Consider the following 16,217-nt stretch of genomic DNA (forward strand, 5'->3'; position numbering starts at 1 on the left):
GCGATAACCTCCTCTTGCTGGGGTGCGTCGAAAGACAATGATCTTGTATCGACGATAGCCAGAGATATTGTATAAAACATCTATTATTGGCAATATTAAGATATTTGGCATTTCCAATTAATGTAGGCCTGTTACATTCTTATTTTTATTAGGCCTATTATTATTATTATGAAGTTACTTTTATTATTAAATTAAAATTACAAGTAATTTGCTCCGCAATAATTACCAAATAACTGATGTGCTGCGAGGATAACAAAAGATTAGGCTATATATTTACTCCTCAATTAAAATATTTTTTTAAAAAGGTATTTTAAAACGGGTCTATACAATGAAATATAGGCCTATGATTAAAACATTAACACTTCAGTCATCAATACAAATCAATGAAATAAAAAGCTTTTATTTCAAGCACCGACTTTCAAAAACAACCTGTTTAACTCGAAATATGTTTCTTCTCATTATTTTCACTATGTAGTATTAGAAACAGTTAACTCTATACCGTTACCAGCATATGTTGAAGTAGATTCGTCTCGTCGTCTCTGAGAGAATAAGCGCGTCAGATGCAGAAAGCTCCATCATTACTCCGTTATTCCGTTTTTACTTTCACTTTCTGCAGTTAATTGACTGAGATTATGACGTTCACCGGTGTAACTCCTGCTCAAAGTTTGCACGTTGCTTGTGTGTGATATCCATTGGCTCGCCTTCATGGTTTAAAACAGTAATATTTCCAACATTGCGACGTAACCAATTACCTAAAAACACATGCAAATGATCAAATGTTGTGACGATGCTGCAGTGGCCCGATCGGGCAAGTGACAAATCCGTCTACTCTCCCGAACGTCTTTCACGCTGGCCCCGGCCCATCGGCAGTCCTTATTGTCGAGCCCTGCAGTTTACATTTCCAAACATTCATTTAGACATTGATTGTAATAATGCAGTGAGATTTTTTTACTCCACACAGAGATCTGATCTGATCATCATCCAGTCTGTCTGGAATGACATGAAGAAACACAACAAACTGAGACAGACTCAATCTAACTAAATGTTTATAAGAAGTTTATAAAGAATATCTGCTAGATGTGGCATCTTCACTTGTGAAGTCGGTGTGTCTGGATGTGAAGCGCTGTGCTCACACACACACACACACACACACACTGTATATAAATGAATATGATAGAAATGAAATGATGCTTTAGGTTTTTATATTTGTAGATGTTCGGGTACAAAAATGGAAAAATCACATATAAAATAACATTTGCATATTCTTCACTCTGTGTTGCACCTTGATTTTTCATTGCCATTTGTAATTAGAGTCAACCACGTCATTTTAATCATGAATTGATCCAAAAAAAACAACAACAAAAAACATGTGCTGTGTTTGATTTATATTTGACTGTATAATTTCAAAATCTGAAGCAAAAACAGAATAACCTGACTTTAGCTTTGTCAAATTATGCTACATAAAACATCTGCATGAAACAGAAACAGCAGGTGGGCTGAATGAGACGCAGATTCACTCTCTGACAGCATACAGCATTTCCTTGGTTACCGCTGTAAACACAGCAGCGCTCATGGAACAGTAATACAGCATTTCCTTGGTTACCGCTGTAAACACAGCAGCGCTCATGGAACAGTAATACAGCGTTTCCTTGGTTACCGCTGTAAACACAGCAGCGCTCATGGAACAGTAATACAGCGTTTCCTTGGTTACCGCTGTAAACACAGCAGCGCTCATGGAACAGTAATACAGCGTTTCCTTGGTTACCGCTGTAAACACAGCAGCGCTGCGCGTATTAACACTAATTTAATATGCAGTAAGAAAAGAAAACGCTATTTCTGAAAACAGCCAGTTCTCCTCAGAAACACATTCATATAAAATTCAGTGTTTGGATTTTCTTCCTATATTTCGTGCATCGTGAACAGTGATCTTGCTACAGTATTTTCTCCTCTTTGTGTCCGTCTTCAGCGTCTCTGGCCTCTGCTAACGGCCGTTTACAGACTAAGTATAATAATAACGTAATATTTCCACACAAATGGCCATTGGGAAAATGATTGCAGTGCAGTTTGTGTGCAAGCACGGAACAGAAGATAGTCTGAAATAAAACAAAAAATGTCCGGTAGATCGGTGCATCTGTACTCCTGTGTATAAATGAAATATAGATTAATCATTGTTAAAGCTACAAAGTTACTTGCCAGGACGTTTATTTTGACATACATTTATATGTATTTGCCCGTTCAGGCAGCTTGCGCGTGTCAGAGACGCGGCTGTTCACAGAATCGCTTGAATTTTTAAATTAACAAGGCTTAAAAACACATGCAAATGATCAAATGTTGTGACGATGCTGCAGTGGCCCGATCGGGCAAGTGACAAATCCGTCTACTCTCCCGAACGTCTTTCACGCTGGCCCCGGCCCCTCGGCAGTCCTTATTGTCGAGCCCTGCAGCTTACATTTCCAAACATTCATTTAGACATTGATTGTAATAATGCAGTGAGATTTTTTTACTCCACACAGAGATCTGATCTGATCATCATCCAGTCTGTCTGGAATGACATGAAGAAACACAACAAACTGAGACAGACTCAATCTAACTAAATGTTTATAAGAAGTTTATAAAGAATATCTGCTAGATGTGGCATCTTCACTTGTGAAGTCGGTGTGTCTGGATGTGAAGCGCTGTGCTCACACACACACACACACACACACACACTCGAGATCTGCCGTGACACACACACACGTGTGATGACTCTCTTCACACATGATGAGTGTCTGGTGGCTCATCCTCACACACACCGGTCACACTCTCAGAGGAATCAAGGTCTGACCGCTGTGGAAAAATGACCACTTTTATGTTTGCTTTATGGCTCATTTTTCAAAGCCACTGCAAAAAATCCATGAAAGGTCAGTGGATTCGTGCCGCGGAGCTCAGCCCGTGTCTCGTCTGAAGGCCTTCAGCAGCGCTTTACTCTAGCAATGATGTTATTTCAGTGCAAATGTTGTAGGTGATTCATGGCTTCCTTGTGCTTCATGTACTCTTACTGCAGATCTTACAAGAAAACTGGCTATTGACTAAAGAATGCAGTACATATTCATGCGGAATGTTAGATTTTTAATAACGGTTTGTTCTATTACAGTTTTTAATTATTTTGACTTAGATTTTATCTTTATATTATCTTTAAAAATATATTTGTGCTTAGTTTTAATTCATTTTACCGCTGTAAACACAGCAGCGCTGCGCGTATTAACACTAATTTAATATGCAGTAAGAAAAGAAAACGCTATTTCTGAAAACAGCCAGTTCTCCTCAGAAACACATTCATATAAAATTCAGTGTTTGGATTTTCTTCCTATATTTCGTGCATCGTGAACAGTGAACTTGCTACAGTATTTTCTCCTCTTTGTGTCCGTCTTCAGCGTCTCTGGCCTCTGCTAACGGCCGTTTACAGGATTTTTAATAACGGTTTGTTCTATTACAGTTTTTAATTATTTTGACTTAGATTTTATCTTTATATTATCTTTAAAAATATATTTGTGCTTAGTTTTAATTCATTTTTAATTTATTAGATGTAGTTGTTCTAGTACGTAAATTTAAACAATGCAATAATGAGATAGTGGCAACTAGCTGAAATGAAATTAATAATTATATTTTTTATAATTTTTATTACAAACTAAAATATATTATATGTATATTGTGTATAGTTTTAATTAATTTTAAATTTATTAGATGTAGTTGCTTTAGGACGTAAATTTAAACTACAAAAATGAGATGCTGGCAACTAGCTGAAGTGAAACATTTAATTTTTTGTTAATATTGTTATTTAGAATGAATTTTTATATTTTCTGTTTTCACAATTTCAGGTAAAGTTTTAGTTATTATTGTGCAGTTTTATAAACATAAAAAAAATACCAATATATTTTTTTACATGTGTAATAAACATGAAAATTTTATTACAAAAATATTGGTATTTTAAAAAAATGTTTATACAGTTTTTAAAAATGTAATTATTAAATTTAAACTAAACAGTTTATAAAAAATATTTAGTTATAATTATTTATAATGTTATTTTTTTAAATGTTTTTTTAATTTTAGTTATAATAACCCTGTGTAGAGGATGTTGTTGTTTACCTGCAGTCAGTGCACTCGACGTATTGTCCTGGTTCTGTTCGGTCCGGTCCAAACCCGGGTTAGAGACCTTCGCTGTCAGAGCGGCCAATAAAATCTGCCTTTATGGCTCAGTTATTGTCTTTCTGTCTACAATTACGGCGATTACTCATTTCCTCGTCCGGCCCGCGCCGCGCACTTAACAGAGTGCATTTTACTAATGGAAAATTAAGTAGCGCCCGTGACAGTCCGCTTTATAAATATGTAAAATACACTTTTAATTATTTGGAGTGAATCTGGCAGGTAATCAATAACGCTGGACGTGACAAACATACGCTTGACACTGGCCATTGTAAAGCGCCGCTTAAAAGATAAGAGTTTCGTGTCAGCGCCGTCCGGCTCCAATTAATATTTGGAGTCTGTCACTGCGCGGGACAAATGGATTAATTGCGGGCCGCTAATATAATAGCTTCTTCATGAAGAGCTCAGGAGGAGACCGGCTTGAACTCTGACTTTAAATATTCATTAGAGCTTGTGTTTGGAATTATCTGTGATTATGATGCCGTGTTTATGGTTTATTCTGAGGTGTCGTGATTATCTGAAGAAGTACTGCAAACACTGATCATAGCTTTCGTAATGCTCAGCAGATCAGAGAAATTATGCCGTGAACCATCTTCATATAGTTTATATTTTAATGCACATGAATAAGCTTTGGGCGGTAAAATGTTATTTTGTTAAAATAAGTCTGTGTAATTTGTATTCATTTTTATTTCAGTTTTAGTTTTAACCATTTTATTACATAAAGTTAAAATAAATTATAATGAGAAATGTTGCCTTGGCAACTAGCTGAAATATTGTATTTATTTATTTATTTTATTTCTGTTAACGTTTTTTATTTACCCTAATTAATTTTTTTATGGTTTTAATTTTAGTTTTAATTTTAGCTACCTATAATAACCCTGCTTGCATTGGTTATTGGTGCGTTCATGACATATCGAAATTAGTAAAAACAAAGTAGAAGTTGATTTTATTGTTTTGAATTAAATTAAATTTTGGTTTTAGTATTTTTTGTGAATTTTTGTCATTTTTATTACAAATTAAAAATATTTAATGTTTATATAGTTTTAGTTTTAGTTATTTTTAGTTAGATTCTCACCTCCCCATGACTGTTTGCTATGTCTTTTTTATGCCTGTTATATGTGCTGCGTTTCTTCGTTCTTCAGTGTTTTGTAAGAGCAGATGTAATGTGGCTCTTCTGAATTGAGTTGTTTGGTGAATTAATGTGTTTTGTATCGATCGTCTGCTGCTTCATACAGTTGGTTTGTGGAATGGGCGTCTCCGTCTCCGTTTGAGGTGAAACGGCACATAAACTAAAGCAAACAGAAATAAACAGAAGCCTTTCCTGGAAACTGACCTTCATCGCGCCTCTCCTCGACGGGCCGCCCGGGTCGCGCCGGGAATGTTCTCATCAATTAAATGTGAACGCTGGGGTGAGCGGGACCTTCTGTTTGTGCTTTTGACAAATCAGCACATGTTTAATCTCAAGATGAGCCGCGCCGCGCTCATAAATAATGCAGGAGGGGTTCTGTGCCCACAGTCCTTCAGTGCCAGTCCACCGCCATCATCTTCATCAGCAGCATCTTCCTCATTCACAGACACACAAAATAACTTTATTTAGGACCAGTGTTTGCTCTCTGGAACTGGGTTTCACTCTTTATGAGTGCATGTCTGACCCCAAAAAACACCCATTTATGTCAGATGAGTTTATTTAAATCAAATGCAGGAATATCTGTCAATAATGCAATAAGATATAACACGAAAAAATTAATTTCCTACTTCTACTTAAAAACTCAAGTTTGGCTGCTGCTGTAAAATTTTTAAGTATAAACAAATTGGCTGTACAAGTCATTTCAAACTTAAATTATATTAAACTTTCCACAAAAATATTGTGCAGCACAACTGTTTTCAACATTGATAATAATCAGAAATGTTTCTCGAGCAGCAAATCAGCATATTAGAATGATTTCTGAAGATCATGTGGCACTGAAGACTGGAGTAATGATGCTGAAAATACAGCTGCGCATCACAGAAATAAATTACAGTTTAACAGATATTCACATAGAAAACAGCTGTTTTAAACTGTAAAAATATTTCAAAATTTTTACTGCATTTTTGATTAAATAAACGCAACCTTGGTGAGCAGAAGAGACTCAAGAGTTTCTCTTGCAGGTCCTAATAAAGTCACCAGCCAACTGGCACGCAACATATTTACTCGCCAAGCCAGTTTTTACTGTGGGTCGGATCTTGGCGAGTGTTGATTTTGGAGTCGGACCTTGCATATGTGTGAAGATCAGTGAAGCAGAGAGAACCTGAGAGCGTCAGATGGCCATTCAGTCCGTCTCTAACCAGTTCTATTGTGCTCTTTTCTTGCTTCCTAACTGTATTCTCTGAGCGTTTGTATTCGCTGATGCCGGGACGTCCGTCTCCCATGACTCCTGAGCGTCTCTCCGCGTCTTTAGACACTATTGAGAGCTTTAGCCCACAGTTTTGGGCCGCTGCATTGAGCCCTGAGCGGACAGGAAGCAGGTTTTGCTCTTTTTAGTCCAACTTGAGGACTGGAGGTGCAAAAGCCCCTCAGAAAAGCAGTTAGTGAACTGTGAACCGCATCAAATCCCCGGCGCCTTACGCCTGCGGGCTCCGTTTGTTTGGGCCGTCGACAGACACAGAAACCGTCTGATTGTTCGGTAAAAATTAAGAATATAATCCTATTGAAGTAAATCTTTGGTCATGCTAAACTCTGACTGTGCTGCTTTGAGCGGCTCAGATCGAGCGCTTTGACAGAATCGGCTCTGGCTATAATTTACATGTTATATTTGAGCGCCGTGAACTCGTTACATAAGAAAAGAGGCCTTTCCTTCATATTCATAAGAGCAAGTTTGTGCTCTTTTGTGGTGTTGGGTTTTACATAAACACATAAAGTTATGAAAAACGACTGACGTCACTTGATATTCTGCGAACCGTATCTGCTGAGAAATCTCACTACAATGATGCATTATTGACCCAACAGTAATAAAAGTGCTCATTTCAGCTGGTTTTCGATGTTTTTGCTACTTTACTAAGTAGTGGTTGGCTGATATGGGTTTTTTGTTGTCGATATCTTGATGGCCGATATAAAGCCGATATATAAGATATCAAAAAATTTAATTTTAACAAGTAAAAACACATGCATAGCATTTGCTGAAATTAAATCTATTTCAAAATAGATTTATTTAGATGTATTTTTGCTACTTTACTAAGTAGTGGTTAACCGATATGGATTTTTTCATTTTTTTTGTTGGCCGATATCTATTGGTATCGGATACCTATGTATCCGATATCACAATATTTCATTTAAAAAATGTAAAAACGTTTGCATAACAATTGCTGAAATTCTATCAAAACATATTCAATATGATGTTTTTAGATGTATTTGTGACATTACTAAGTATTGGTCAACCGATATGGATTTTTTTGATGACCGATATCTAATGGCCGATGACCGATATTTATGAAATCACAATATTTATATATATATGACTTCAGAATATTTAATTAAAAAAAATAGTAAAAATGCATACATCATTTCTGAAATTAAATCAAAATAGATTTAATATGATGTATTTAGTACTTTACTAAGTAGTGGTCGACCAATATGGGTTTTTTGTTGCCGATATCTTGGCGGCCGATATAAAGCTGATATATATGATATCACAATATTTAATTAAAAAAATGTAAAACACATGTATAGCATTTGCTGAAATTAAATCTATTTAAAAAAAGATTTAATTATATGTATTTAAATGCATTTTTGATACTTTACTAAGTAGTGGTCGACCAATATGGGTTTTTTGTTGCCGATATCTTAGCAGCCATATTCATAAGAGCAAGTTTGTGCTCTTTTGTGGTGTTGGGTTTTACATAAACACATAAAGTTATGAAAAACGACTGACGTCACTTGATATTCTGCGAACCGTATCTGCTGAGAAATCTCACTACAATGATGCATTATTGACCCAACAGTAATAAAAGTGCTCATTTCAGCTGGTTTTAGATGTATTTGCTACTTTACTAAGCAGTGGTCGACCGATATGGACTTTTTTAATGCTGATATCTTTGGCAGCCTATATATATATATATATATATATATATATATATATATATATGACTTCAGAATATAGGAGTTACATAAGAAGTTACATAATAGTTTCTTAATAAAGCTATTAACATATGTTATATCCTATAATGGCTAAGTAGTGGTCGACCAATATGGGTTTTTTGTTGCCGATATCTTAGCAGCCAATGGCAGTATAAAGCCGATATATGAGATCACAATATTTAATTAAAAAAAAAAAAAACACATGCATTACATTTGCTAAAATTATATCTATTTCAAAATGTATTTATTTAGATGTATTTTTGATACTTTACAAAGTAGTGGTTAACCGATGTGGATTTTCTTTTATGGATGATATCTAATGGCCGATGACCGATATATATGATATCACAATATTTTATCTAAAAGTTGTAAAAAAAAAAAAGGTTTGCATAACAATTGCTGAAATTCAATCAAAACAGATTAAATATGATGTGTTTTGATGTATTTGGTACTTAGTGGTCGACCGCTATGGATTTTTTTTGATGGCCGATATCTTGGCACCTGATAGATGATACATATATAATATCTCAATATTTAATTTAAAAATAGTAAAACACATGCAAAACAGTTGCTGAAATGAAATATATTTCAAAATAAATTAATTGGAGGCACTTAGAGGTTTTTTCTACATTACTAAATATTGGTCAGCTGATATAGTTTTTTTTGATGATATCTTGGTGGCTGATAACCGATATACAGCCGATATATATGGTATCACAATATTTAATGTAAAAACACATGCATAACAATTTCTGAAATGAAATATATTTCAAAATAATGCTTCCGATATATAAGCCAAACCGATAATAAAAATGCCGATATATCGGCAAACCCCAATTTTCACAAAACAGGTGAAGAAATCCCACAGGTGCACATCTGCAGACCAGAAAAGCCACACCTTTGAGTTTCCATGTTGAGTAATGTCTCTCTCTTTGTCTTTCAGGCACTGGGATGTTGCTACTTCATCCACGAATCCTTGAAAAACATCCAGCAGTTTGATTTCAAAGGTACGTGTGTCCCTTTAATACGGCGTGCCATCAATCCCATCAGATCCGGCGCGGTCAAGGTTGTTTCAGAAGCCATAAAACATGCTAAAATGGAGTTACCGATAGGAAATAGTAATGCTTATTAATATTAGGATTTAATTCATGAGATTTCAGCCTGTGGTAATAGTGCACTCAAGCTATTGGACAGTTAGCGGTGACCTCATCAGCGGTAGGGGTCAGAGGTCGCGTGTCCCGACGGTCACACTAATTAAAGCCACTCCCATTACAGCGGTGTGAGCATTAGCCCGCGCCGGACCCTTCAGCCCCGCTCAAACCCGGAGCTCTTAAAGACCACGATATCTCCCACATGATGGCCGTAATCACGCTCTCCATCAGACTCACAAAACCCGAATGAATCATATTTCACCGCAAAACCACAAGACAGGAAAATAAGAGCACGTTTCAAGAAAAAGAACAGTGAAAAAGAAGTGTTTCCCAGTGTGGCATTATTTTTTACAGCGACGTGCATTTCCACAAAAAAAAGAAAGTATTTAAACAGGCTAGTAATTGATTAATTTATGCTGATTTATTTATGAGTAATTAATTTATGCTGATATAAAGGTAAAAAATAATTATTATAGTAAAAATGACTATGGTGTTAATCACACAAAAACTCAAAAGTAAATTCAAGTAAAGCATCCAGATGCATTATAGCCATGAGATTTTATGTAGTTAAAAATAAAATAAAACATAAATAAATAAATATAATGTATATATTTTTATTACCTTAAAATTATTATTATTATTATTATTTAAATTTTAATGCATTTAAGCACTTTTTCCTTTTGGTTTTATATTTATTTAAATTATGCTGATATAAATGTAAATAAAAATATAATTTTTATACTTAAAGACTAGATTTTCTTTGAGTATAATGAGAATTACACAAAAACTCAAAAGTAAATTCAAATAAAGCATCTAGATGCATTATAGCCATGAGATTTTATGTAGTTAAAATTAAAAATAAAATAAAACATAAATAAATAAAAACAAACAAACAAATAATTAAATAATATGCATATATTTTTAATTACCTTAAAATTATTATTTTTAAAAAAAATAATTTTAATGCATTTAAGCACTTTTTTTTCTTTTTCCTTTTGGTTTTATATTTGTGTAAATTATGCTGATGCAAATGTAAAAAAATTAAAAAATTTTATACTTAAAAAAGACTATATTTTTGTAATGGTAATCATCTTTCGGTGTCATGAGAATTAGACAAAAACTCAAAAGTAAATTGTGGTTTGTGTGTGTGAGCAGTAGGTGGCGCAGTTGCCCTGATCTCTCGGACTCTAATAAGAGTCTCTGAACATGTTTGCATGTTAATCAGTGCTGTTTTATTCCTCCTCGTTTTCCTTCACGCAGCCAAGAAGTTCAGGAAGGTGTTTGGGAAGGAGGTGTGTTCGGACGCTCTTCTGAGCGCAGCCACGCTGGAGAAAGAGAAGTTTCCTCAAGACTATTTCCCTGAGGTGCGTCTGCTCCTTCTGAATAACTGCAGAGATGTCTGCTTCAGTCACATTTCCTCAGATTTCAGGTTCATATTGAGAGGAAAGCGTCTCTCTGATGTCCAGATGAGCGCTTGACTGATTCGATCTTAAATCAGGAATATGGCATCCCTGCTTAATTTGGATCGCAGTATTGTTCATTTGAATAATTTAAAAATAAGTAACTTAAGTAACAAGTAACAATAATTAACAATAAAATAAAAAATAATGTATTTAAAGGGGACATGATAAGGATTTTTTAATTATTTTAATATGTTCCTTGAGCTTTACTTACTGTGTAATATTAATAAAGTTTTTTTGCACACAAAAAAACCCCCAAAACAACAAATAAATATGTGGAAAACAGAAAACAAGCAGCTTTGTCATAATTATGGCTGAAACACTAAATGAAATATCCAATAATGGGGGCCTTTGAATTTCATTTCAGCAGTTTTTACTGTAATTTAAGCATATTTTATATATATACACTACGGGTCAAAAATGTTTTTCAGGAGTCTCTTCTGGTCATCAAGGCTGCATTTATTTGATCAGAAATACAGGAAAAAAATTAATATTGTGAAATATTATTGCGATGTAAAATAAAATTTTTCTATTTTAATATACATTAAAATGTAATGTATTTCTGTGATGCGCAGCTGTATTTTCAGCATCATTACTCCAGTATAAAGTGTCACATGATCTTCAGAAATCAGTATAATATGCTGATTTATAATCAGAGCTTTTTTGGAACCCGTGATACTTTTTTCAGGATTCTTTGATGCATAAAAAGTTAAAAAGAACAGCATTTATTCAAAATATAAATCTTTTCTAACAATATACACTACCGTTCAAAAATTTTGGGGTCTGTACATTTTTATTCTTTCTTTTTTTGAAAGAAATTAAAACTTTTATTCAGCAAGGACGTGTTAAATTGATAAGAAGTGATAGCAAAGATTTATATTGTTAGAAAAGATTTACAAGTCTTACTGATCCCAAACTTTTGACCGGTAGTGTACATCTGCATTATATTGGCTTTTAAGATGTTTGAAGCATTCAAATTAATGGAGTATTGGAGTAATTTGTTTTATGCACAGAAATTCCATACATTTTTCTCTTTTCTATTAGATTTTTCTCATTTTGAATCGATCTTCATTTGTGCTGTTTTCAGTTGTTAATTGTAACGCCTACCATCCAATAATTGCAATAAGCTTCGTGCTCTATGTTTTGATATTAAAAGCATTCAAACTTTGTCAATTTTAGGGCTAAATGTTTTTATACAGCTCATTTGAGTTCTGATTATTAAATAAATGTAATTAATGAATTAACTATTAAATAAACCTTGTTTCTGGTTTCCATTTTCGACTAAATGAAAACTTTAATTAGGATTATTTTGATGAAAAATAATTGTGGTGCATCAATAGTAATTAGTATTTTGGTTTATGGGTTTTATATTTATATACATCTATACATATATAGTATTGTGCATTTATTGTAATTAAGCACAATATATATATTTTTTTTCCCTTTGGTTTCTTAAATGTTTTGCTACAGCTCATTGATAATTGTTGATTATTGCATACAGTAAATGTGACTGAAGTTGGGTTTGGCTTGTTTGGTCTGGTTGTATTTGGAGCATGTTAGTTTGTGGATGTGGTGACGCTTGAGCGGTGTGATTTACTGCAGGCAGTGTTTCATATCTGTGCTCTTTAGGGCTGATGCACTAATAAAGCGCTCGTGTCTGCCGGATCCGCGGCTCCCATCCGTCTCCCACGCTCCGGCAAACAGCGGCCCGTAAATACATGCAAAAACCTGGCGCTGGCCTTTCACGCTCCGCTACGATCTCCAGCGCTTCACAAACAACATGCTTCCTCCTGATGAGAAAACAATGACGTTTGCAGAAGCGCCGCACCTTCACAGAGGAAACAGAACGAGAAAAGTTTGCGATGCATTGATTTACGCGCTCATGAATCTCCGGAGAGCAGCGCTCCACATAATGCCGGGCCGTTTAAAGCAGCAGATTTGTGTAGTCTATCAAGGGCTTTCTCAGTAGTGAGAAATTGCTTGTTATCGTAGATCACAGATACGGCTCCAACCTCTTATGAAAGATGAATTAATTTCACTAATGCTTTAATGCAGGTTTCTCGTGAGGCTGGCGATAACCTCGGCTTCATCCCGTGATTTATGCCGTCTTTTAGTAGATGAAACCGCTCGGATTCGCCATCCATCTGCCTCCCTAAAGAATCCTATTACGCAGCGCTGCTGGGACGCTTTGGGCTGCTGCTCGCGTGTTTCAGCGCTGTTAGCGATCTGTTATCACACGGCCAAACCCCTGCAGTGATGTTTGATCTGAAAAACCCTTCCTACACTATTGAGCAAACAGCTTGTCGTTTTCTAATCAGGGTCTCTGAGGGTCTTAATGAGTCTTAATTCACCATTCCACCCATTAAAGCCCAGCAGAAAGTCTTAAATTCATGTTGCATCCTTAAATCGAGATACATTTAGTTGAGATGCAAAATGAAGATTCAAAACAAAACAAAACAAAAAATGTCTTCAGCTGGTGGAAAGGTCACTACAATAAAATAGGATAAATAAAATAAAATGCATTAAATGTTGCATGCACTGCAAAAAAAACAAAAAAACAAGTATTTTTGTCATTTTCAAGTGTGGCAATATCTGAACATCCTTAAATCAAGATACAATTATTGGAGATTGAAAATTAAAATAAAATAAAATATTCACTTTAAATATGGACAGAAAACACGAAATATCTGCAGGTGGTGGACGAGTCACTGCAATAAAATATGATTAAATTAGACAAAATAAAATAACATTGTAAAAGACTAAAAGTGCTAAAATTGTGAAATAATTATTATAAAGCGGAGAGTTCCGGTCCTTGACTCTGATTGGCTGAGCCACGTTCGAAGCTGTTGTAAATTACTCTACAAAGTAACATACACCTTTGTTTACGTTTGTGTGTTGCTCGGCAACCACTTTGTAGCAACCACAACTGTTTCTGAGGAACTACATTGTTTGGTGGAAGAATACTGTTTTTATTAATATCATTACACGCCCCTTAGCTGTTATAAATTCACCGTAAACCACGGCTTCACGGGGCTTATTGCTTTATTTTATATGTACTGTAGATGCAAAAAGTTAAATGCATTAAAGGTAGCATGCACTGCAAAAAAATAAAAATAAATATAAATAAATTCTTCCTCAGTATTTTTGACATTTGCACTGGAAAACAAGACAAAAAAAACGTATGTGCAGTGCAATCGGAAGTACATAAAAGTTATTTACATAGATATTCCAGACAGTTAAAAAGTAACGGAGATCTGTTGGAAGTAGTTTTGTTCTTTGAATAGAAGACACTTCTATCCGGAGTTCCTCTCTTCTTCTGGACTGTGTTCTTTACAGTGAATTTATAACAGCTAAGAGGTTTAACTCTGCTTCACGTCGTACCTAACAACGCCTCTTAACTGTTATAAATTCACCGTAAACCACGGCTTCACGGGGCTTATTGCTTTATTTTATATGTACTGTATATGCAAAAAGTTAAATGCATTAAAGATAGCATGCACTGCAAAAACGGAGATCTGTTGGAAGTAGTTTTGTTCTTTGAATAGAAGACACTTCTATCCGGAGTTCCTCTCTTCTTCTGGACTGTGTTCTCGAGCCGCTTCATCGATAAACCGTCAGTCTGTCAGACGTCTCGATGACATCACCTGCACTCCGCCTTTGATTGACAGCCGGCGGTTTCCCCAGCAGCCAATCAGAGCGAGGCAGCTGTGATCGATGTGTGTTTGTACCCTTGACTTATTATATTATTTTATTTTATTTTATTTTATTTTGACTAATTTATTTTATCTTTTTATTATAATATAATATTATTTTAAAACTTTTATTTAAATTTTAACTAAGTTTTGTTATAATGTAATATAGTTTGAATTTGATTTTATTTTTTTATTTTGTTTCTTATTTATAATATAATTTAATTTATTTATTTTATTTTTACTAATCTTATTTTATTATAATAATAATAATGTTTTTGTTTTATTTTAAATAATTGAATTTTATTTTATTACAATATTATATAATTTTTATTTTATTAGTCCTGTTTTAATCCTTATCTTATTTTCTAATATTATTATGATAATATTTGATTTTGTTTTTTGTTATGATCTAATTTTGTCTTGTGTTATTACAATTCATAAATATAATTCAGCGTATAATATTGCATAATAGTATAATACAGTAATATATTTTTGTTGTAATTTGTTCGCTTTGACAGTTCAGTTAGACCTTAAATAATGTATTTTTCATGCATGAAATTGAAAGCAAACCTTTCCGACTCTGAAGTCTCAGTTGAGTCTGATTTGTGTTATGTTTCTCTCTCACATGATTGTGATTCACCTCTAGCCCCCTGAATGTGAAATGTGTCTGATGTGTTGTGTTGAGACGGAGGGGTGTTTCAGCGCGGCTCTTCATCAGTCACGGCTGCTGTTTATTAGTGACTGAAGGTCAGTGGATCCGTGACGAGGCTGGATCGGAGATGAGATTATGTGCTGCCTGTTCTCCTCGCCGCTGACGAGCGTTCATCTGTCACTGACCCGACCGGACCGTATCCGGCGTTCTGCACACATTTAAAGGAATACTTCACTTTAGTTATACGTTCTGTTATTTTATTTTGTCTAGCTTAATCGTATTTTATTGCAGTGACCTGTCCAATGGCTGCATAGTTTTCTGTCCATATTTAAAGGAATATTTTATTTTATTTATTTTATTTTTTATTTTTTTATTTTAGTAGTATCATTTTATTGTATTATTTATTTTATTTTATCTTATGTAATTTAATCTAATGTTATTAAAATATAATGGTATTATTTTATTTTATTACTATGATTACATTTGTAATTTATTTGTAAGTCGCTTTGGATAAAAGCGTCTGCTAAATGACTAAATGTAAATTTGTTTTATTTTATATTGTCTAACCTTATTTTAAAATAGCATAATTTAATTTAATTGGATTTTTTTTTTTATTAATTTAATCTTGTTTTACTGTAATGTAATATTATTATGAATTTTTGTTTTATTTTATCATATTTTATTTTTCTTATTTTATAATAATATAATTTCTAAATATTTTATTTTATTTTGACTAATTTTGTCTTATGTTATTATATTATAATAATATTATATACTGTATGTAAGGGATAACCAACGGTTTATTTTATTATTATGATTCAATTTGTTTTATTTTATTTTGTCTAACCTTGTTTTAAAATAGCATAATTAAATTTAATTGGATTTTTTAAAAATTAATTTAATCTTGTTTTACTATAATGTAATATTATTATACATTTTTATTTTTGTTTTATTTTATTAAATTTT

The 16,217-nt window shown here is 33.8% G+C and overlaps 1 protein-coding gene across 1 annotated transcript in view; it reads left to right on the plus strand.

Annotated features, from left to right (window-relative positions):
* Positions 1–16,217, plus strand: part of LOC107744939 (type I inositol 1,4,5-trisphosphate 5-phosphatase-like) — a 179,246-nt gene that overhangs the window by 84,691 nt on the left and 78,338 nt on the right. Inside the window, exons 5-6 of the mRNA XM_016558771.1 lie at positions 9,240–9,303; positions 10,708–10,811. Coding sequence (XP_016414257.1) covers positions 9,240–9,303; positions 10,708–10,811 — 168 coding nt within the window. The remainder of the gene's footprint in view (positions 1–9,239; positions 9,304–10,707; positions 10,812–16,217) is intronic.

Source organism: Sinocyclocheilus rhinocerous, unplaced genomic scaffold (genome assembly GCF_001515625.1).
Source record: "Sinocyclocheilus rhinocerous isolate Xijiao unplaced genomic scaffold, SAMN03320098_v1.1 scaffold881, whole genome shotgun sequence".
Taxonomy (NCBI): domain Eukaryota; kingdom Metazoa; phylum Chordata; class Actinopteri; order Cypriniformes; family Cyprinidae; genus Sinocyclocheilus; species Sinocyclocheilus rhinocerous.